The 25103-nt window shown below is 41.2% G+C and overlaps 1 protein-coding gene across 1 annotated transcript in view; it reads right to left on the bottom strand.

The window, feature by feature from the left end:
* The window catches only part of LOC102728164 (transcription initiation factor TFIID subunit 9-like), a 15503-nt gene extending 1325 nt beyond the window's left edge, over positions 1-14178 (bottom strand). Inside the window, 1 exon segment of the mRNA XM_081797328.1 lies at positions 13677-14178. Coding sequence (XP_081653454.1) covers positions 13677-14178 — 502 coding nt within the window.
* Positions 14179-25103: the final 10925 nt, after the last annotated feature.

The raw sequence follows: 25103 nt of genomic DNA, 5'->3' as shown, positions 1-25103 counted from the left end.
AAAAAAAAAAAAAAAAGAAGGACCTGCAAGGTTCCCCAGGGTCAGTTTATAATATAGGCACAAAAGAGTTGAATGAATGAGTATAATCTTATAAACAGAATCTTTACTTAGCCTGAGAACTAAGGATCTTTCCAATCAAAACAGCTAATACCAGCCTTATGGAAAGTATCAATCTGGGATAAACCAGCTCTGCTTTTGCATACAACTATCTTCATAGTAATACTATCCATTTCCTTTGGAAAACCAGGAAGGATAGTGAGATGTTGAAATTAGACAGTCTTGCATCATCTTTATTAGTATGAATAATCAGCAAACACTCCTTACATATCTTCATCACAATTGTCTAATACTTATTTTAATGTAGTCTTCTAAATTAGACTGAGGCACCGTTATTAAGTGTGAAAGATAACTGTTCTTCCTTCAATGTTCCTCCTCTAAACATCCTTGTTCTCTTCAAGTCCATCCTTTTTAAGTATCTAGTTCAATGGCTTATACAGATGGGGTACTCTAAAATGTCTAGTAAATAAACTGTAAAACCTAACATATGGGACCTAGTACAAAGTAAATTCCATAAATGCTAACTCCCTCTCCAAAACTATCCCAACTTGAAGAATGCATAAATCTGATAAAACCTCCCTACCCTACATGAACAAGTTTATCTATTTCTCCTTCAGAAGTACCTGCATTTTAAAAGAACCATAAGAATAAGGGACCTAAAGAGAATATGTATTGAATTTTAGATACAGGATATAAGAGTGATATCCTGAGGCAACAGAACTTTCCTTAATCACCAAACTGATTAATCATTAATCTGACCCTATATATCAAAAGAAAGTTAAACCACTTCTTCTACTAATTCTTATCATTAAAAAGCCATATATAGTAATTATGCACTGTAAAAAAGCTAGTAAAGTCTGGCAGGAAATGTATAATTATTGACAATGGTTTTCTCTGGAGAGACAAACAATAATTGTCTCAACCGTAATTTATCCCTTTTCCTATCAGGGACAGCTGTTATTACTTTTTCCAGTACTATAGTGAGCATTTTTAAAATTTTGTTGTGTATATACATGAATATATGTCATAAATGTCATACACACATTCATATATAGGGCAGACACCAACTGATGGAATTGCCACCTGGCAAGAAATGTATCTCTTTCAACCTTACTAGGTGTGGCCAAACTGCTCTCCAAAATGTTTTACCAGCTTACACTCCTCCAGCAGCATGCAGTTCTCCATTATTATCAAATAATTGATCATAAATTATGCCAGTCTGGGGCACCTGGGTGGCTCAGTTGGTTAAGCGACTGCCTTCGGCTCAGGTCATGATCCTGGAGTCCCGGGATTGAGTCCCGCATCGGGCTCCCTGCTCAGCAGGGAGTCTGCTTCTCCCTCTGACCTTCCCCCCTCTCATGCTCGATCTCATTCTCTCTCTCAAATAAATAAATAAAATCTTTAAAAAAAAAATTATGCCAGTCTGATGGTCTTTCATCATTGGTTTAATAACTTTCATTTCCCTAATTACCAATGATAGTGAGCATCATTCCAGATATTTATTGGCCTTTCAGTTTTCCTCCTCTGTGAAATGTCTATTCAAATCCCCTCACCGTTTTTTTTTTTTTTAAGATTTTATTTATTTATTTGAGACAGAGAGAATGAGAGAGAGAGAGCACATGAGAGGGGGGAGGGTCAGAGGGAGAAGCAGGCTCCCCGCCGAGCAGGGAGCCCGATGCGGGACTCAATCCAGGGACTCCAGGATCATGACCTGAGCCGAAGGCAGTTGCTCAACCAACTGAGCCACCCAGGCGCCCCCCTCACCGTTTTTCTAATGAGGTGTCTGTCATAGTGGTTTGTGGTTCCTCATATATTTTGCATATTAATCTTGTGTCAGTTATTTCATTGAAAATATTTTCTTCCACCCTGTGATTTATCTTCTTACTTTATATTATCTTTTATCATACTAAAGTGTTTTACTTTAATGTGTCCAAATTATCTTTCCTTTATGCTCTTTGTATGAATACTTCTCTACCCCATTTTCATAGAAATACTTCTAGTATTCTTTAAGCTTTATAGTTTGACCTTGACAATTAATTTTTTGTATATGGTATGAGGTAAAGATCTATTATTTTCTTGCTTTCTATAAGGTTAGCTAACTACACAACTGAAAATGGTGTCGTTGCCCCACTGATTTGTAATGCCACCTGTCATCTACCAAATTCAAATATATGAGGGCATGTTACTGGACTCTTTATTTTTTGATTTTTTACCTATTTAACACCGGTTATCCAACTATCCTGACACCAATACCTGTTTTAATTAATACAGCTTTATAATAGCTTAATATTTGATAAAGCAATGTGCTCCAAAATGGTCTTGACTGTTCTTGGCCACTAAACATCCTTATTGACAAGTTCCACTTAAAAAAGAAGTTCCCTTCTATTCCAAGTGTTCTAGCTTTTTAAATAATGAGTGGCAAATTCTGTCAAATGCTCTTTTAAGAATCTATTGAGATGATCATATGATTTTACTTTCCTTTAGTTCATTAATATAATTATATTAGATTACTTTTTTGAAGATTTTATTTATTTATATGAGAGACAGAGCATGAGCAGGGAGGAGGAGGCAGACGGAGGAGAAGCAGGGAGCCCAAGGCGGGGCTTGATCCCAGTACCCAGGGATCATGACCTGAGCTGAAGGCAGACGCTTAACTGAGCCACCCAGGCGCCCCACATTAGATTCTTAATGTTAAACTGAATTGCTATTCCTGGAATAAATGCTACTTGGTTGTGATTTTTTTTTTTAAATGTACGGCTAGATTAGTGAGTATTTTATTTGGGATTTTTAAAATATACATTCATGAGATTGGCCAGTATTTTTCCTTACCCTGTCCTAGTATGATTTTGATATCAAGTTATAAAAGCCCTCCAAAAGGAATCTGGAAACACTTTTATTCTCTGGAATAGTCTGCATAAGGATCACCCATCCTGCATTATTTGGGTAACCTGTAAAACCCTGTGCCTGGTGCTTCTTTAATGGGTAGAATTTTTCTTCTGCTTTTTATTACAGAAAAGTCTCAAATATTTATTGGAGAGACCTGTATAAACCCCAACCTATCCATCCCCCAGTTTCAACAATCAATCATTGCCAATTGTATTTCATCTAATCCCCTAATCATTACCTCTCCCCACCCCCCTTGAAGGAATGATTTTGAAACACATCCCAGATATATCATATCATCTTACCTTTAAACATTTTAGTATCTCTCCTAAAGGACTCTGAAAATATATAACCAGAAAACTAATTCAAAACATTTCATAATCTTTAATACCAACAAACATCCAAGCAGTATTCAATCAGGATCCAAATAAATTCATACACTTAAATTTGTTGTGTCTTTTAATCTACAGGTTTCCCTTCCATTGCTCTTCTTCTTCCGCTTCCTCCCCACCCCTCCTCCTCCTCTTCTTCTTCACAGTATTTGTGGAAGAAAATGGGCCATGTATCCTGCAGTTTCCCACATTCTGGATTTTGCTTATTACATCCCCATATTACAGATTTTATTATTTGTTCAAGTTCTTCTTTAGTTACATTACTATTCATATTTTCTATTTATTCTTGAGTAAGCTGTGACAGGTTGCATTTTCCAAGAAGTTGACTATTTTATACTTATCAAACTCGTGGCATAAAATTCCATATTCCATATTTATGGTGTTTTTATACATTTATCATATCTATAGTTGTATTCCCCGTTTCACTCCTAACATTATTTATGCCTCCTTTTCTTTTTCTTTGACCAATCTTGCCAGAGATTTGTCTGTAATATAAATCTTATATTAGTATCTTCTGTGAATTATATTTTGGTTTTATTAATCCTCTTCACTGTTTGTTTTCTATTCCATTAATTTCTGTTATCTTTATTCTTTCCTATCTTCTACTTCCTTTGGATTTAATCTGCTGTTACTTTCCTCCTTCAGTTGGCCACTTAACTCAGTAATTTTCAGTCTTGGGGTGCCTGGGTGGCACAGGCAGTTGAGCTTCTGACTTGGTTTTGGTGCTGCTGGTGATCTCAGCATCATGAGATCGAGCCCCGCATTGGGCTCTGTGCTCCATGCACAGTCTGAGACTTTCTCTCCCTCTGCCTCTCCCCACTGTACTCTCTCTCTCAAATAAAATACATAAATCTTTAAAAAATAATTTTCAGTCTTTCAATTCAAATACCTTAGAGATTCTAGGACATACGTTTTTTCATATTAACACCTCTGAAATTGGGATATTTCTTACAACTGAAGTCTTATAATCACGGTCAGTCAGGCAGCAGTGATGATGCCACGGTCATTGCTTATGTATAAACACAGACAATTAAAGAATAAGCTTGCAAAAAAAAATGTAGTGATTTGGTGCTATCCCTGGTGGCATGACTGGACAACTGTAACCTCTCAATATTAGCCAACAAGCCTATTATAGACCATCTGAGGAAGAACTATGAGTCTCATCTGAAAACCTTTTGTTGAAGCCATTTGGCAAGCTCAAGAAAGCATCAGCCTCAAAACTTGATGCGTGCCAGCAGCGTCAAAGAAAATGGTAGGGATAGCTATGGGGCACTCTTTTAAGAAATGCTGTATCACCAACGTTCTCTAGGACATAGTAAGCAATACTACATAGGAAAACACAAACCTCTATAATTCAGTCAAAACCAAATTTAGAAGAATCGTGAACAGGAATATCCTACTAATTTATTACTTCACTTTCTTTTATAAATATATGCTCAAGTGATAGGTTAAATCTATATCTAAATAAATTTATAACAGCTCTTTCAGGAAGCATAAAGTTAAAAGGTCTAGGTGATAGGAAAGCATTGTTTGGAAAATGATAGTGCATCTTACAAAAGACGGCATCTTAAGATTCAGTGAAATATAATATAGGCACTTAAACTTCCTTAGCTTTGCTTTAGCTGTATTCCACAGATTTTGAGGTAGTTGTTTCCACTGTTATTCAATTCTAAATATATTCCAATTTCCATGATTTACTTTTACATACATTTTTTAGATGTTTTTTTACCATACATTCTTTAGAAGTTTGTTTTTGCATTTTTAATTTCCAAACACGGACTGGGAGGGGAATTGGTTATATTTGTCATTAATTTCTAATTTTACTGTATTGGGGTCAGATAACATGGTTATATAGCAACCTTTGGTATTTGTTGTAACTTTCTTTGTGCCTAATTATGTGCATGTTCTATATTCGTTTAAAAAGAACATATATTCTCTAACTTGGGAAAGATATGGTTCTATATAAATGCAGCAGATCAAGTTATGCATAGTATTTGTTTTAGTGGTTACCCTTAAATTTTTAATATGCATCTGAGAGCCTAAAGTTAATCAATATCTCTATCTTCCTGAACTATATATAGAACCTTACAACTCTTTAATACCGACCACTCTCCCTCCCAGCTTACACCTTATCCTTGTCCAATATTTCAGTTCCACCTTGGTTTTGGCCCCCACAAATTAATCATAATTATTTTTGTTTTATACGGTCAATGTTGGCTTAGTTTACGTACCTATTTCTTTGTTCACCATGACTTCTTGTATCCTACTTTCTCCCCTGTTACATTTCTTTCTTCCTGAAGTACATTCTTCAGTATAATAGTTCTTTCAGAAATAGCATGGTAAATTCTCTGTATTTTTATCTGAAAATATTTTTTATTTTCCCCTCACTCTTGAATGATAACTTAGCTGAGTACAAAATTCAGATCTCTGTCAACACTTAGAAGACATTATTCCATTTTCTCCTGGCCTCTCTTGTTGATTGATTACAAGATGTCCGCTCTTGGTCTGTTGCTCCTTTGTCTTTCCTTTTTGGTTGCTTTTTAAAGTGCCTTTGGTGTTCTGTAGTTTCATTGCAACGTGTTTAGTTGTGGGGGTTATTTGTTTTGTTCATTTAATTATTTCTAGGGCCTCTTAAGTCTAAAACCTAAGGATTCATGTCTTTCTATTAATTCTGAAATATTCTCAAGTCAGCGTCTCTTTCAATTCCATGTCTCCTCATTCTATTTTTCTCCTGTAATTACTATTAGATGTTGGGTCTTCTTGATCTTTCATTTTTCTTCACCTCTTTCAGATTTTCCTTCATCGTTTACTGTTTTGTGTTCTCAGGATTTCCATATATCTAATTCCCAGCTTACTAATTTTCTCTTCATCTGTGTAAGCTATTGCTTATTTACGGAGCTTTTTTTTAACCTCACTGACTATATTTTTCATTATGTTTAGCTCTTTTTCAAATGTACCTATTTCATAACATCTTATTCATTTTCCAGGATGTCAATTAGTTCTTTAATGTCTTTAGTCACTTAAAATGTGCTAATTTAAATTATCGTTCAAGCTGCTACTCTACCATCCTGGTTTCCGGAGATATAATCCTCTTGCTTGTTATATCTGCTAACTCTCATTTATGTTAGAAAATGGTTTCCTCATGTGTCACATTTAATTATAAGTTCATCTTCAGCTGGGCTTCTTTCGTAGAGAATCTCTTCTGGCCCAAGTTGGGAGTACCCCTTGGAGTCTTATTTTTCCTTTCTCCAGGTGACCCAGGGGTATTACGAGTTTGGAGCCAGCTTCTTTTTATTAATTTCTCAGCCTGGTGATACTTAAACCATATAACAGAAACTCAGATCCCAAATATAAGCAAGGCATATGTCTTGTGCTTTAATTTTTCAGAGACGCTTTTTTCCCCACTTCCTCTCTGCATAGAACCCAGGCAAATCAAGACAAGATTTCTTATTACTGGCTTGTGTCAGTGGGAAGATTTTTTTCTGTCCACTCCTTCACTTTGAATGCACATCAAGAATCCCAGTTTTGTGCACAAGTTTTAGTTTTGGTTCCCTTTTCTACATGGTTAAAACTCAGTCCACTAGTAATAGAAAACCAGAAATAACCCCTCACCCCACCCCTTCACACCCAGCTCCAGGGCAACACACCATGAGTTCAAGGCTTACTAAAGTTTTGGTTTTTAGTTTCATTTGCATTTCTAGAACCTGGAGATTTTCCTGTCTTTCCTGCAAGCTCAGGAATGCATTTTAAAAAATTGTTAGTTCAATATCATCCAGCTTTTCTGGATATTTGTAGCAGAGGAGTCTTCTTATCTCAGTTAGCCATCTTGCTAAAAGAGAATCTGGGCTCTCCAATCCATTTGCTACATTAACCCCACAGGAGTAATCACTCTAAAATGCAAAGATGAACTCCTCTTTAAAACTCTTCAGTGGATTCTTACTCCTGAGCACAGCATTCAAAGTCCACTATTATCCAGTAACTGCTTATTTCTGAAATTCCTTCTCGTTCCACTCTCCCACATGTACTCTGCTCCAACCACTCCTACTTACAATCCCTAGAAGTCTCCTTGTTATTTCATACTCCTATGCTTCTAAATATACTGATTTCCCTCATCTTTATCCTGCCCTCATCCACCTACTGAATACTCAGGGTCAAGTATCTAACTTTTACTGAACCCATTCCTGACCCATCTAAGTTTGATTCTCTTCATTGTGAAATGGCTAACATTCATTGAGCTCTTCATATGCCATGCATTCTAATAACTCATTTAGTCTTAACAACAACCTTAATGGTTTTGCTATTACTATCCCCATTTTCTAAATGAGGAAACTAAGGTACAGAGAGGTCAAGCAATGTGCCCAAGAACACACAGCTATAAATGGCAGAGCTAGAATTCAAATACAGGCAATCTGTCTCCAGATTCTGCTCCGTTAACTGGCTCTATTTATATGTACCTTATTGCCTTCCACACTTGTATCTTGCATTATGGTTATAATTGCATTTATTACACATTTCAGTGGCATGTTTATATACCAATCTTCCCAACTACACCGACATGAGAAAGAATGTTTCTATTCTATTTGTAGTTACTAAATTAATGCATGACTGAAGGAAAACATCCCCATAGCCCCTGCTTTAGTCCAGCCCCTCTTCATCTCTTGCCTGAACTACTAAAATAGCCCCCTAACTGGACTCCCTTCTTCGTTTTTATTCACATCTTTCCTCCATACGCCAACCAATATTGTCTTTCTAAAGCACATTATGATGATGTCATTCCACTTACTTAAAAACCTTTAAGGGCAGGGGCGCCTGGGTGGCTCAGTCAGTTAAGCGTCTGACTCTTGATTTCAGCTCAGGTCATGATCTCAGGGTGGTGAGATGGAGCCCTGTGTTGGGCTCCTTGCTGGGCATGGAGCCTGCTTAAGATTCTCTCTCTCCCTCTCCCTCTGCCCCTCCCCTCCTTAAAAATATCTTTAAGGGCTCTGCATTATCTATAGAATAAAGTCCCAAATTCTTTTATCATGATATACCATGCCCTTTGTGATCTAACTTCCACAGTCCCTTCTCTTTTCCTTCCCCATTCCAGTCCCACATTCCATCAATATTTAACTCCTTGTCAGTCCCTGAATATGCCAAGAGTCTTCAGGCTTTTGTACATGCAGGTTCTTCTCCCTGGAATGGCCCTCCCCTCCTCCCTCATCTGATGAATTCCTACTCTTTTCAATATACAGCTCAAATTCCTCAGCTTTCCTCCACTCTTAGTTATCCCATTCCTATACTCTGTTGGCATTATGCATTTACCTCACTTACTACTTTATAACGTTATTTGGTAAGGTGTTTGTCCAACTAGACTGTGGAATCTCAAAGAATGGGGACCACGTCTTATTCATCTTTTTTATTATATTATCTTACAGAGCATGTGTCCCCAAAAATGCTCATTGAATTAGTGGGATGATATTTGACAAACATATCCTATATCCTACACTCAAAAAAACTCAGAAATGAATTCAAGACTAAGCAACTCATCCAGATTAACTGGAAGTTAGGCAGGAGTGGAAATATGAATGAACAAAAACAAATACCTCCTAAATTCCTGCTGCTCAATCCTGAATTCTATAGAACAGAGATATTCCTTCAATGGCAATTAATACTTAGTTGGTGAGGTCATCTCATTCTGAGTTGTTTCCTGCATTAGTATAACATATAAGGACACTCTCAAATTCTGGAGTATGTGTCACTAAGGATAAAAAGTTGAGTCATTATACATTTTAAAACAAATCCTGTACAGATGAGGGAAATTCTTGTCCTTTTCCACCACAATCACATGATTTCATTATTCATTAGTCCTAAATGTAATTTAGGCTCCACACATAGCAAACATTGTCTGCCAACTGAGTAATAAACCAGAACTACTTGTTTGTCACAGAAAGAGGACATTTTTTAAATGTATGTTAACCCTAAGTGAACAGGGACATTGGGTAGCATTAAAGCGAAGGGATAAATGAGGTACTATTAAATTTTTGAAATGCACTTTTAACACTACAAATTTTTAAAAAGTTCTAACTGCCAGTTTAAAACATTCATTGGCCTTTGTCTAGCTTTTCTCTTCAATTATTACCCATGGTAGAAGAAAAAGAACTGTCCTAAAAGGTCTTGATTTCTTTTCTTTTTTTTTTTTAAGATTTTATTTATTTATTTGAGAGAGAGTGAGAGAGCACGAGCAGTGGGGAGGGACAGAGGAAGAGGGAGAAGCAGACTCCCCATGAGCAGGGAGCCTGCCAAGGGACTCCGGGACCATGACCTGAGCCGGGATCATGACCTGAGCCAAAGGCAGACACTTAACCCACTGAGCCACCCACAGGCACCCCAAGGTCTTAGTTTCAAGTTCAAAGGCAGTATAATTTAGAATGATCACTCTTCATTTCAAATCAAAAGACTAAATGAATTCTTAAAATTCATTAATTATTACCAATGAGACTTAAGTATTGCTGTTGTATATACAGTTGACCACTGAACAATACAGGGGTAAGGGGCGCTGACCCCTGGCACAGTCAAAAATCCACAGTAACTTCTGACTTCCCAAAAACTTTACTTACAGCCCGCTGTTGCCCGGATGCCTTACTAATAATATAAACTGCTGATTAACATATATGTTGTATGTTATATGCATTATATATTGTATTCTTAAATAAAGCTAGAGAAAAGAAAATGTTAGGAAAATCCTAAGAAAGAGAAAATACATTTACAGCACTGTAATGTATTCATTGAAAAATATCCACGTATAGGTGGATCCACAGAGTTAAAACTCCTGTTGTTCAAGGGTCAACTGCAGTTGCAAAGGTACCTATCTGTGCCTGTGTGCTACATTTTTTTTTAATCAATGGACCAAGCCTGTCTCTAAATTTAAAATATAAGCTCCAAGAGGAAGAAATCTTGGATATTTCATTCACTAATGTCTCCCAAGGACCTAGCACAGTGCCTGGCTGGCAGAGCCTAGGCATTCATTACATACTTGTGAATATTGCTCAAAATGGTCCAAATGCTATGTCAGTATATGCAGTGAGCTACAGCTCCTTGAGGAATATAAAGCTGTAACAGCCTTCACACAATGTTGCACAAATCAACTGATACTATATCCAAAAGCAAACTGACAAGGCATATAATAAAACAAAACATTTTACATAGGAGTCCTTAAGGTTCTGAACTTTAAAGCTTGCCAAGAAGCTGGCAAAAAACAAAAATGTCAGCAACACAACCAAAATTTTCAACAAGCACAAACTCTTGCACTTATTTCATAGACAATTCAATTCCAAAAGAGCCATGGGGCTTCAACAACAACAAAACTGTAAGAATTTCACTTAAACACCAGTGCATTGACAACAAAACTTAATTTCCAGTAATATAAAGCAGGCCTGACCTTTCTTTTATCAATTGGCCTAAGTATGCCAAAAGAATATTGCTAAGCAATATACTTCTGAATATACCTAAAATTGCTATTTCTATTGCTGTTTCCCACTCAAAAACACAATGTAAATATTTATAAAACTGGTCTTTATAGTTTTCCCTATTAAAAGCCATCATGAGCATTTAACTGGGAATTAGGCTATATTTTAGCCCTTATTTATGGGTTACTCTTTTGGTCTTTGTTTATCTGCTACTAACTCATGATGACCATTCGCTGGTCACTTTTTTTAAGATTTTATTTATTTATTTGACAGAGAGTGAGAGCACAAGCAGGGGGAGCGGCAGAGGGAAGGGAGAAGCAGGTTGGATCCCAGGACCCTGGGATCAGGATCTGAGCCAAAGGCAGGCGCTTAACTGACTGAGCAACCCAGGTGCCTGTGGTCACCTTCTACTCTCTTCTGGGCCTCAGTTCTCCCTTCTGTAGAATGAGGGACCTGTGTTAAAACAATGGTTCCTCGCTTTCTTTTTGCAACCCTTTGAGAATGTGGTGAAAGCTACAGGTGACCTCTCCATAACAATGCACATACATGTGTATTTAACAATTCTATGAATGGCTATTTATAATAGCAAAAGATTGGGAACAACTTAAATCTCCACCAATAGATGGTTAAGTAAATTGTTATAGCCATTCAATGAAATTCCTTGCAACTGTAAGTAGAATAAAGAAAACTTCTATATAGTGATATGAAAAGATTTCCATCATGTATTGTTATATGAAAAAAGCAAGTTACAGAACAGTGTATACAATACACAACCTTTCGTGTAAAAAGATAAAAAACTAAAATAAATATATTTGAATTTTTATGTATAAGCATAAAGAAACTAGAATAAATGAGAATGTTGATGTTAGTGGGAAATTGAGTAAAGGGGTAGGAGGAACCTTTCCATTGTATACTTTCTTTTATTTTTGTTTGCAATATGTGAATACACTGCATATTAAAATTTTAAATTAAAAAACTGTATATACCTTCAAGAAGTCCAACCCACTGAAGCTAGAAGATAATTCCCAAACCCTGCTCAGCAATATTCTTCTATAATGATTTGACTTAATAAGCCTGTAATTATATACACTCAATGATCCAACAAGAACATTTAAGGAAAAATATTTTTCATCACAGTCCTCATAAACATATAAAGTAATTGGTGGATACTCAGTGATTCAACAGATCCTAATTTGGAATCTCATTTTATATAATTTTCCTTAATTACTGATACACTTTATGACAAATTTCTTCAAGGGAAAAAGTTTGCAGAAATTGTTGAGCCATACTCCCTCTCATGGATCAAATTTCAGACTATTTCACAGAGGAGTCCAGACTTTAGAAATAAGAATAGAAATTTCTACCCTTTTTGACCATATAATCAATAGTACTAGTAGGGAGACCAGAGAAATACTTTTTTTTTTTTTCACCATCTTCAAATCTCAGAATTTGAAGCAAATTAAAGAGCATATGAGAACATCACACAGCACCCACAAATTAGATGACATCTGGGGAGGCCTTCTTGCCTGATGTGAGCAAGAATCAGATGGAACTGGGTTTTCATTCAGGCAAGTTACTTAACCTCTCTGGGCCTCAGTTTCATCTGTAAAATGGAAATAAAAGTATCTATCTCATAAGGATGTTGTGAAGCTTAAAAGGAATAATGAGGAATATAGAAAGTAAGACGTAGAAATAAAAAAAAAAAAAAGACGTAGAAATAAAAAGTAAGGTATCCTAGGACAGTGGCAGGTGTCCGCTGGAATCAAAACAGACTGCATTCTGGAACCCGTAGTTTCTAGAGACTGCACTTTCATACACAAGCAACGCCTTCTTTTCCCTACTGAAAATAACACATGGCAGAATTCCCAGCACAAAAGGTGCAAATATCTGGCCTTTCCTAATTATGCTTCTTGAAAATCTCCTCCTAGGTAAGCATTTCTTATCAAAGAGCTGTAGATGTTGTCTTGATTGGATGTGTCTCAAAAAGAGTCCTAAGTTATAACAGTTTTGTTTTGTGGTTTTTACAGGACACTTTCTATGTCAAGCTCAGCACCAAAGAGTGGCAGGCTATGGAAGGTAAAGAAAGGCAAGAAGTTGAAAGCAACAGTCCTACAACAGACTTTTAACTGCCAGGATGATAGTAGGAAACCTACACTGCCATGGAGATAGAAGCAGCCCCTGCCAAGCAATCTCCATATACGAAACTTTTAAACCCCATCCAGTTTTTTGTTTTGTTTTGTTTGTCTCCAGCACTACTGGAGCTTATTAATTTTTGGAATTATTATAAATATAAATAACCCTGATTTACTGCTTCCTCACTATGTGCCAGGCTCTGTGCTAAGCATGCATTTTTCAAGACTTTGTGAAAACTGCACATGTGAGTTCATTCTCTCAACCCACTCCACACTCAAGTCTGAAAAGCTCCCTTCACATCCTCAAGTGCAACTTACTCCTTAACTCCGGATACTCCACACCTCTCAGTGATCCATTCAGGCCCAGGAGCCACGTCTTTACAGGCAGTTCGACCCCAACCTCTTCACCCAGCACTAAACCAAGCACTTCTCTGATCCTCCAGGGCCCCTGCAAAGTTCGGAACCCTTCTTCCACACACCATTCCAACCTGGCCCTAACTTGTTCCAAGAATGCTGTTTCCCTCCAAACTTCTGACTTCCGTAAGGCGCGGGATCCCCTCACTGCCACTCCAAATCCATCCTGTCCGTACTTCATTCCGAAGTTCAAAATTCACAAACAGATGCACCTGGACAGAGTCCAGTTCCAACCCCACGAAAAGTCTACACGGCCGCTCGAGTACGGCCTGGGACCCTCCACCCCCTAACCAGGCCAGGCCGGGCGCGCTCGGCCTTGCTCGGGACCCCAAAGGAAGGAGGGGAAGCTCCACCTGGCTCTGCGGCCGCGGCGCGCGGCTCCTGCTCCGGCCTGGGCCCCGCGGCGGCCGCGCCCCCGTCCCGGCGCGGGCGGCAGCGCTCGGGCTGGCCGCGGCGGGCGCGCTCGCCCTGCACCTCCGCGTCGGCCTGGCCGTCGTCGCGGGCCCGACGGCGGGCCCAACCGGGGCCGCGGGCTCGGCAGCGCGGGCAACCCGGGCCCGCTGCGTCGGCGGCGCGCTGGGCGCAGCCTCGGCACAGCGAGTGGCCGCACGGCAGGGCCGCCGCTTCCCCCGGGGTCTCCAAGCACCCGGCGCAGCCCGACTCCTCCGGCCGCGGCGGTGGCGGCGGCTGCAGCAGCGGTGGCGGCAACACCAGCAGCGCGGGGCCAGAGGCTGCGCCCGGGGCCCCAGTCTTGGCTGCCGCCATCTCGTCACAGCGGCCCCGTCGGCCCCGCCGACTGAGAGCTGCCGCTGCCGCCGCGGAAGAGGCCCGAGTACTCGGACCTGCCGCCGCCATCTTGTTTCCCGTTTGAAGGGAGAGTCCGTTGCGAGGGAGAAGAGTAGAGGGCGGGGCAGTGCGCGGCGGGCGGTGCCGGCTACATATTTATGAGGGGGCGGGGCTCCAGTGAGCCCGGGGAACGTTCTCCCCGGGTCTGGTTGGCGGAAGGCGAAACCTCATTAATATTTATGTTTACCTTATATGCAGTCTTCAGCCTCACCCTCCAGTCTTTGCAATTTCCTCTTATTGAGCCCGATGAAGTTGAGGACTGAGAGGATTTGGAAATTCTGAGCGATATTAAACTTTATGAAGTAATTACACGTATTTCTTCTGCAATACCCTGATAAATAAAGCTAACGTGAGTGGGGAATATGGGAATTATCCAGAACCCTCCCTCAGTGCTTCATTTGATGTGAGAGTAGCTGTTGTGACCAGGCCTACTGTGACCAGCAACTAACTACTAAAAATAACAGCTTCTTGTCAGTCCTCATCTCCATATCCTCCCTCTCCACATCCTTCCCGGACCTCCCTTTGGCTGGCAAAACCATACTTTCCTGGTTTTCTCTCAAACCCTCAGCAATTTCTCAGACTCTTTTGAGCCCTCCCCCTTGTTTGGGGCTGAAGTGTAGGTATTCCTCTAGGCTCAAGCCTCAGTCCTCTTCTCTCTTTGGGTGCCACCTCACCCTCACCTCACAGTTTCTTCCAGCTGAAACTCCCAAATTGATATCTGCAGTCCAGACCTCTTGAGTCCAGCCTTGCATATTCAACTGCTTGATGGAAACATTATCTTGGATGTCTGCATTCCTCATGTGTACAAAACTAAAGTCACTGTCTTCCACCCTACTTCCAAAACAGCTTATTTCTTATTTCCCTCATCCTATTAAAGGTACTATCCTCCGAGTTCCTCAAGCTCTAAACCTAGTGTTGTTTACTTTCCCCTCACCTCCCACATCTGTCAGTTTCTTGTTCTTCCACGAAAATGACTATTTTCCCACCTATCTTCTCCTCTTCATCCCCCTCCTACTGCCCAATTCATGTCTCATCATCTCTCACCTAGATTATTGCAGTAGCTGCTATAGGTTGTCTTCATGCCCACAGCCTCTCTTCTTCTAATCCATCCTCTACAGCTCTCAGAACTGCTTTCCAAAGGACAGCTCTGACCTCGTCATTCCTGCTGGGGTTAATCACCAAGGGAGGTGCTCAGACTTTGATGCCAGGCCCTTTCTGGATGCAGAGGGGATGGAAGAAAAAAAAATGACTCCCCTCTGATAGATGGTTCTTTTTTTATTTATTTATTTATTTATTTTTAAAGATTTTATTTATTTATTTGAGACAGAGAGAATGAGAGACAGAGAGCATGAGAGGGAGGAGGGTCAGAGGGAGAAGCAGACTCCCCGCCGAGCAGGGAGCCCGATGCGGAACTCGATCCCGGGACTCCAGGATCATGACCTGAGCCGAAGGCAGTTGCTTAACCAACTGAGCCACCCAGGCGCCCCTAGATGGTTCTACTGTAGCAATTCTCCCGCCCTTTGCTTTCTTTGCACTAAGGCAGATCTGAACAGGAGGACATTAAACAAATGGCATTTCCTGTTGGGAATCTTTATAGGAAAGCATACATTTTATAAGGAGAGCAAAATCAAAAAAGGAACATAATGGAATGGAAGACATCAGAGGCCCGGGGTTTCCATGAGACTGCCCAGAAACAGTGTCGGAACTGGTGGTAAGCCAGAGTTATTGGTAGAAGTCAGAGAGCAGGAAAAAGAAAGTCGATTCCCAAGATGAGATCCAGATGGCTAAAGAACAGTCAAGAATTGAAGAAGAGTCTTTGGGGAATTGAAACAAGGTCTTGTGTGCACAGAGGCCCAGTCAGAATCCTGGCAAACAGAAGTATGGCTTCAGCTGGACTGTCCTTTATCTATGGATCCTCCTCATTTCACACCCCAGTTGAGATTCTTGAGTACGCTTTTCCCAGATTCTGACAAGGAGGCCTGTGATCCAGAGATCAAGCCAACTACAATTAGAAATGGGGCCCTTGGGGGACGCCCGGGTGCCTCAGCTGGTTAAGCGGCCAACTCTTAATTTCAGCTCGGGTCATGATCTCAGGGTCCTGGGATCAAGCCCTACATCAGGCTCCGTGCTCACTGGGGAGTCTGCTTCAAGATTCTCTCTCTCTCCCTCTGCCCCTCCCCTGGTTTGCTGGAGCATGGGTGTGTGAGCTCACACGTGTGCACGCACACGCGCTCCCTCTCTCTCTTTTTCAAATAAATAAATCTTAAAAAAAAAGGAATGGGGCCCTTGGTCTGGGCTCACTCTTGACAGCTTGGGGCTCTTAATCGAAAGCCTATTTACTGTTGGAAGAGCTGAACCATAGACATGCAACATGCTTTCTTGGATACAAATAAAGACAGGAAATTTCCTTTTACAGAGGGAAAACATAGCATAGTACTAGACCAAAAGCCAAGAAATCTGGGATTGGTCCTGGCCCCTTTACCCCTCTCATTAACTCGTGTGATTTCAAACAGGTAACTTCTCTGTGGGCCTCAGTCTCCTCATTTTTAAAACAAGGGTATTGGAATTCAGCAGTTCTCAACCCGGGGTGCACACAGACACACAACACAGAAATGTATACACACACACAACAACAACAATGAAGTTCCACCCCAGATCTACTGAACCCCAAAACTGAAGATGGAATACCAGCATGTGTATTTCCTCAGTGCCATAGGAATTCTTATGAATATTCCCAGATAAGACCACTACAATAGATCAATTGAAAGGTCTCTTTTAGCTCTACCATTCTAGAAGTCTGACTCCCAATTTCTCCCAGTCTCTTCTTTCCTCTAGGCTGTTGCCAGAGTAATCTTACTAAAACAGTAGCAGGGACAGAAGGCAAGGCAAACCTAAGAAATCTGGAGAGTTATTCACTGTGTGGGAAAATGAGGGCGATGAGGATGATTCTAATGTGTCAAGTCTACGAGCCTGAGATTATGATCACAATTGACAAGTGATGAAAACAGAATAACTGGAAAGGAAAAGGAAAGATGAGGGCATGGTAGACATTTTGTTTTATTTTAGTTCACCATCAGCACCTCAAGTCCTTCTTACTTGGAGGAAATGCCCCATTCTATGCAGTATTTGCAGTACTGCTAAGACGAAGGAAGCTGAAGCAGGGAGAATATCAGTGGCTAGAACACGGCATATGATCCAGGCTTGGCCACCTGGCCACCCTCTCTGAACTTCGAATCTTCCGGGAATGACACGAGACCTACTGACAAGTTTAGAATTATTCAGAGCAACAGAGACAGTAGGTGTCCAACCACAGTGGGTCTCTCATAGGGGTTGGGAGTAGGGGGGTCCCTACCATAGTAATGGTGGCCATTCCAGATTGTTCCTGAGGCACGAACTTGGTTGTGGTGCCTGCTGCCTGGCCTTCCTAGGTTACAACCCATCTTCCATATCCAACTCTCCAGCCTTCCTGTCAACTCTGTATCCTTCCAGTAAATTCTCTTTTTTCTTGAACTTCTCACAATTTCTGGTGTTTGCATCACAGTACTCTGACGGAGATACTGGTTTGTTGTTTTTGAAGTCACCTGTTGTTTTTGTCACCTGAAAATTGTTGACAAGGAAAACGATCTAAGAAGCTTAGTCTGACCGCCTAGAGTAGAATGAGCCAGAGTTGCATGTGTTCTTGTTTCTAAGCCCCGACCTGGACCAAGAGAACACCAAGGCAAGAGGGACTCACAGACTCACTTCGATGCAGTCATCAAAGATGCCAATTGGAACAAATAGCAGAGCCTCCAAACCAACGCTTCCTCTCCAGCTGCTTTTGCTCTGCCACTCCTACCATATTTTCTGGGGATTGCATTGCTGCCCAAATTCCCTGCTCTCCTCCTCATAGTGCGTCAATAGTTCCACGCCACCCTAGCCCTCCAGCACTCCTCATACACATCACTGCAAACCTCCCCTTTCCCCAGCAACCAGCTCCAGCTCCCTCCAGCTGGACTGAAAGACTCAGATGTGAAGCAAGTCCATTCAGCTTCATTCTGTGGGGACAGGCCGTTTCTCCCTGCAGGCCCAACAACCCCTTCTTGCCAGCCCAGGTGCTGAGTCCATCCTGAGAGCTCACACATCTAGGAAGGAGAAGGATCAGACCATACCAATGCCACCTCTCCCATAACCTCCTCATCTCTTGGGGTGACATCTTCCTGTATTCTTCCCCCGTCAAACCAGATTTCCCCTTGAGATTTGGCATCCTCCCTTTCGCTTTAAAGATTCTTGCTACATTCTTACTGTTAGTCATCTTCTGTTACTTCCCTTTTGTTTCAGAGGAAGAAGCCGTTCTTTTTTGTAAAGCTAACTCTTCTGTCATCTTTCCCGCCTCCTCCAGACTCTTTGTAAACACTCTACAAATACAAATAAGCCTTGGTCCCTGTACTCCTGAGGTCACAGCCTAACAGAGAAGCAAAAGTATAAGTAAATAATTATAACAGAAAAAATTATAACAGAATTGCGTGCCCTGTAACTGAGACACATACTGGGTAATGCAGAAGCAGAAAGCAAGACGGAGTGGGATGCAGGTTTCACAGAAGAGAGGTACATTCGAGGTCTGTTCTGGAGGACAAGGAGAAGTTCACCAGGTAGACAGACAGCATGGCCTTCCTGGCATTCCTGTGTGGGACTGATAAAGAATTCAATGTGACTAGAACACTGGATTGGACATTAGGCTAGAAAATTAGAGAATAAAAGGACCTAGAATTTATTGAGCAACTACCATATGCTAGGAACATGCAAGGCTATGATATATCTATCTCATTTAGACCTAAAGTAACCCTGTGAGGTGTGTATAGTATTATCTCCATTTTACAGAGAAACTCAGGATATTGGGGGACTATTGAAAGATTTAACGTTTGGACCAAAGGAGTACTATGGATTTGTATTTTATTAGAGTAACTCTCGGGATGCCTGGGTGGCTCAGTCAGTTTAGCATCTGCCTTCAGCTCAGGTAATGATTCCAGGGTCCTGGGGATCGAGCCCCATGTCAGGCTCCCTGCTGAGTGGGGAGTCTGTTTCTCCCTCTCCCTCTGCCCCTCTCCCTACTTGTGTTCTCTCTCTCTCTCTGAAAAATAAATAAAATTTTTTTTAAAAAAAGGGTAACTCTCAATCCTATCATTATCAGTGAGGAATAAAAAATAATCTAAGCAGCCTTCCTCCTATCCCCGTGGAGTTAAGATATCATTGGACAGAGCAGGTACCATTCATTTATTCAACAAATCTCTTTTGAGCACCTGCTACATGGCAAGATAATATAGGTGCTGAGAATTCAGCGTGAACAAGGCAGGCAAGGTATGGATGCTGCACCTGTTTGGCAGGGCAGGCTTTAGGTACAGTATTTGGAATGTTCCAGATAATGTGGGATGAATGAATGTTATACCCTTAGTCATGCCTTTAATGTTTAGCAAGGTTCAAGGCACAGTGCATTGTCAGAAAAGAAAAAATTCTGTTTAGCAAACAAGCACATTTGTGGAAAAAAATAATTCTTTAGTTTCCTTACATTTCCTGTCTAGATACCTATAAATCCACCTGGGATTAGCAACTGTCCTCACTTTGTTTCTCTCTGCCCCTCCCTCCCCTCTTCTTGGTTTTTATTCCTCTCTTCCCTACCCTCAGAGTCCCTATTCTTTTTCCTCTTGGCTCTGGCCCAAGAGTCCAAGCAATCAATTCCATCTTTGATTTAGTTGCGGGTTTTTTTGTTTTTTGTTTTTTGTTTTTTTTTGAGGGAATAGAGGTGGCTCTAAGAAGTCCTTTAGGTTCAACATATAGAGAATAAGGAAATAAAGGGGCAAATGGCCCTCCCCAATCCCACTTTGAGTGAAACACCTAAAAGACAGCTCTTTCTCGGCTAGTGTTGATCACCTTTCACAATGTAAATCACATGTCTTATTCTAGCACAGCCTATCTCTTCCCCCCATCTCACCAAAGAAATCCTTCTACTACTTTCACTTTGGCTTATGGCTCTACTCCCGGAAAAGAGTGAGAGGGAGGAAAAAAACAAAACAAAACCATTTTGTCATAAATAAATGGATGGATAGTTATACTGACCAGAATGAAGAATTTGCCTCAGAACAGAGCACTGTGATGGGAGCAGAAGAAAAAGTCAGGGGGACTACAAAGCAGCCTCCCAAAGACCGACTGGTTTGGAAAGAAACAAATGAAGTGGGTTTAGCTGGTGGCTGAGATCAGAGAGCATGATCTCCCAAGTTCCTCTATTCTGAAGAAGGAGAGGATTCTACACCAATCTACCAGTGACCAGTGAGAAACCTGATTGGTTCTCTTCTAGAATGATCATTGTTCCACAGTTCTTTGTTTACAAGGCTTGAGCTCGGCCATCTCCATCCCTGGGAAAAGCCTACAGCTGTCTCCCCGACTGTGGTGTTGCAGAGAGACCACCAGGGGGCAAACCGAGACTACTGAGCTCTGGCCACATCTCTTCACCTAGTTTCCATGGAGCCAAACTCCGAACGTCAGAGCAGGAATCTGGCTTTAGAAATCATCCAAGGCTTCTGATCAAATAAATTCGTTTACAGAGAAGAAAACCAAAGTCTAAAGAAGAGAAATAATGTGTCAAGGCCACATAGTGAGTTCATGGTAAAACAGGAACCAGAAGCCAAGTCCGGTCCTATACATGTTCTACCGCACAAAGCTTTCTCCTGTCTCATACTTAATTCTAGGATACATTGGTTTTTAATGATATTTTTTCCTATGAAAAGGACTTGTATCTCCAATTATATTGTAAGCACTCAGGCCCAGGGACTGTGTTTTGGACCAGCCTTGTACATCTCCTCCTCCAGCACCTAGCACATGGCTCTGCAGGTAGCCTACACCCGCAGATGGGTTTCAACAAATACTGTGAAGCTCCTATGTGACAGGCCCAGCAATGATTCCTGAGAATACAGAGAGGAAAATGTACTGTCCCTGCCCTCAAGGAGCTCTCTACCTAAGGGAGAAGGCATCTATGTCAACACACAACAATAATTCAGGACACAAGTTTTTAACAGTGGTGCAGGCAAAGCGACAGGGAAGCACAGAAGAGAGACTGACTATCTGGATGGGATGCAAAATTGGGTCCTAAAGCAAGAAAGAGAACTCATCAAAAAAGGAATGGAAGTTCCAAATAGAAGGAACAGCAGAATAAGCCAACACATAGAGATGTGAAGACATGGCGTGCTAAGCAAAAATGATTGTTTCTGAGTAGCAGGAGCAGAATACGTGCAAGAAGTTAGAAGAAGAAGGAGGAATAGGAAATAAAACTAGAAAGGTAGTTTGAGGCTAGCTGTAACATTGATGTATTCATTCATTCATTCATTCATTCATTCGATAAACAGAACCCCATGTGCCACGCAGCACTGTTGCTGATAATGATGGTGGTGGTATGATGATAATGAGGTAATAATAATGATGATAAAAATACTTATGTGGTTAAATTCCAAGGACTCAGAGTCTTAAATCTAGGGTTCACTCCTCACATGAATCAGATAATCCAGGTTAGTATTCTATCCTCCATTTATTTTCATTTATTTAAAAAAACATTCGGGGCAACTCACCTGGCTGGCTTGGTGGGTGGAGCATGTGACTCGATCTCGGGGTCATGAGTTCAAGCCCCACATTGGGTGTAGAGCTTACTTTAAATAAATAAATAAATAAATAAATATTTTTAAAATTCAGTAAGACTCTACTATGTGTGGGCACTGTCCGAGGAGCTAGGAATTATAACAGTGATCAGGAATTAAAGTCCAGGCTATCACAGAGCTTTCATATGAGCTCATGGAGGAGGCAGACGCACAAGTGAAGAAATACATTTCAGATAATGATAAACGACACAAAGGAAACAAAAGAAGGCAGTAGAATAGAAAATGACTGGTAGGGGCCATCAGTAGATAGGCTGGACTGGGGAAACCTCACTGGTTTTTGAGCTGAATGAAGTGTCAGTCAGGGAAAAAGCTGAGGGAAGAGCATTCTGAGCAGGAGAAACTTCAAGGGGAAAGACCCTTCAGGGGTCCAGGCAGCCTGGTGCATCCCAGGAAGCAGAAGAAGGCCAGTGTGCTAGAGCATAGGATGCACGGGGGCAATGGCCTGAGGTCAGAGGGTAGGCAGAGGCCAGCTCATGGCAGGATTTACAAAATGTGAAGCGTTTGGGTTTTAATCTAAAAGCAATGGGGAGGTCTTAAGCAAGGAAATGACATTACTTGATTTACATGTTTAAAAGAGAACTCTGAAAAACTAATTAAAGAAAACTGTATATTGCTGGGGAAAAAACAGAGATAACTGGTGGTTCCTCATTCCCATCTTTGGGCGGACACAAGGCCTGCCACCTGCTGGCTACGGGAGCCAAATTAGATGGCGCCGTTCTCTGGCACTCTAGTTACATCATCACAGACCCAAGGAGAGAAGTCTCTGAGGACAGACTGCTTTGCAAATGTCCCCCCGAGCATGGAGGAGGCAGGAGCATAAGTCCCATTCTCCTTTGTGCTTGGTTACTGATGGCACATTACCAGAGAGGATGCTTCCGGTTGGCAGCAGAGCTTAGGATCTGGACGAAGGATGTACCCCCTCCGTGGCTTCCAAAGACACTTGTCCGCACTCAGTTTCCCTCATGAGGGCCCTGTGAAATTAAGGGCTATGTCTTCCCCCCATCCTGCTTTCCCAATGCCTCTTGCCATCAGAATCTCTGTTTGCAGGAGGTTCTGGGAAGAGAGGGCCCACTGAGGTCGAAAAAAAGACTTCGAAATGTTCACAAAGCCACATTAAAAGCCCCTACAAATAAATACAGGTGAGCCTCACATTCATTCTACAAACATTTATTTAGGCCAACTATATGCACAATATCTGGAGATCCAAAGGAATGTGTCCTAAAGTAATAACAAGTCTTAAGTAAATATTTGTTACATGGATAAGTAACTCCAACCTTGCTGAAGAGTGGGAGTGGAGCGGGGGTTGTTCAATTTGCAAGTAAATTAACTTTGACAGTTCCTTTAAACAAGACTTTCCTCCCAATGTACCTAAACTGGACCCGGCTTCAAAGACTCAATCTGTTCACACCTTTCAGGGCATCATCAAGTAAAGGCAATGTCCTCCAGCTAGCTCTAAGGGCTCAGGGGAGCTGAGTGTTAAATTTTCAGGAATTTTGCAAGCTGGTTGTTAAACATGATCATTCTGAACATTAAATTAAATAAACTCACATATAAACTATATTCAAAACATTCGAACTCTTCAACTCCTAACTATATGACTACATTTTACTATCAATATTCTTGAAATTATTTATATCTATTGGACCTGGTAATGAAAATACTACATAATGGTCCCTATCGTCAACTCCACATTCAGTGATGTCACATCAATAGCTTGAAATGGGCCAAGATGGGAGTATCTACACCATGGAAATTGGCAACTGCTATAAACCAGGGCTTTTTTCCCCTGGAAAGCTGGTTATTACACATTTATGAGCACACCACTGATGTAGAGTCTCTATTATGTAGTCAGTCTTACATTCACTCTTAGATGAATCTGCTTTTAGAATCTTACTTACAGAATTAGCGTCTTTCCTTGACGCTAATCTCTCTAATCCTTATCACTATGCTAATTTTACATAATCAAGCAGCCGATGGCCCAGGAGGAGGCCTTAGCCCACAAATAACATGTCACAAGAGGACTATTTGAAGGAAGAAGGATGTTCTTCAACAAACCTTTATTTAGTAGCTACTATGTGCAAAGCTGGGTGAAGGCTAGGGAAGACAGTAGTCTGTGTTCTCGAGGAACTCACTTTAGGGGACGTGACCTGAAGCCGTTGACGACACAATATGGTAAGTGGTAAGTGCTCTAATGGAGATACAGAAGCATGGAGGAGAGGGCTAACTCAGACACCACGGAAGAGACTTCAGTGAGAACTTGGCCCGCAAGCACCAGCATCTGTCTTGTTCTCCACTGTGTCCCTAGCACCTAGCACAGTGCCTGGCACAGGGTTGGACATGAAGGAGGTAACGATTTTGATCCTGGGGAAAATAAGGCTGCCAGAGAAGAGTGGGTAGAGGGAGGGCATTAGTAAAGCACAGCACTGCAGAACATGGGGTGGGGCGGGGGGTGGGGTGCTGGCCAAAGAGCTCAGCACATTTGAAGAAAGAGAAAGTTTAATGTGGTGTGAAGTTCCAGGGGCTGGAACCGGTAAGGATACGAGTATGGAAGAGGGGTTCTCTGTCTCAAATCTCTGCAGAGCTCTCAAGAGACAAAAAGAGTTGGCTTGTTCTGCATAGCCCTGCGGGGGAGAGCTAGGAGCGATGTGGGGAGTCACAGAGAATCAGATATCAGTTAAAGAACTTTCTAACAGAGCTGTCCAATAATGCAATGGGCTGGCTGCCTTGGAAGGCAACAAGCAAGTTCCCTAGGAGGGAAGAAACAGGTACCAAACTTGGTACAACAAATTGCTATGGGTAGATACCTTTTTTTTTTTTTTTTCTGATTAGATTTTGGAAGAATCTATCAAGTCTCCTTTCTTAAAGGACAACCATCTTAATGCACAACCATCTTCAACACAATTCTACAGAAGACGCAGAGATTTCCCTCAACGGCTTGTTTCTTATGTCAATCACTGACTAAAACCAATGGCAATAGGCATGCTGAAGGCTCCCCCATGAAAGAGTAATATCTTTTTAAATCACAGGTCTCCACTCATTCATGAAGCAATTATTTCTTTGTGTGTCAGGGCCTTGCTAAGTGCTGGAAGTATAGATATAAATGGTAAAAGGACCCTGCTTCCCACAGTACTGAGTAGAAACGCAAAGAAATATTTACTCCAAAATGCAAATACATATTTATGCTCCAGTAGCTATAATACAAAGTGCTCTAGGAAACACAAAGACAAAAAAATTGCTTTGATTGGGGGGGACTCT

The sequence above is a fragment of the Leptonychotes weddellii genome, chromosome 11 (genome assembly GCF_054177405.1).
Source record: "Leptonychotes weddellii isolate Sample4059 chromosome 11, ASM5417740v2, whole genome shotgun sequence".
Taxonomy (NCBI): Eukaryota; Metazoa; Chordata; class Mammalia; order Carnivora; family Phocidae; genus Leptonychotes; species Leptonychotes weddellii.
Note: the sequence above shows the minus strand (reverse complement) of the source record. Positions and strands in the feature narration are given on the sequence as shown.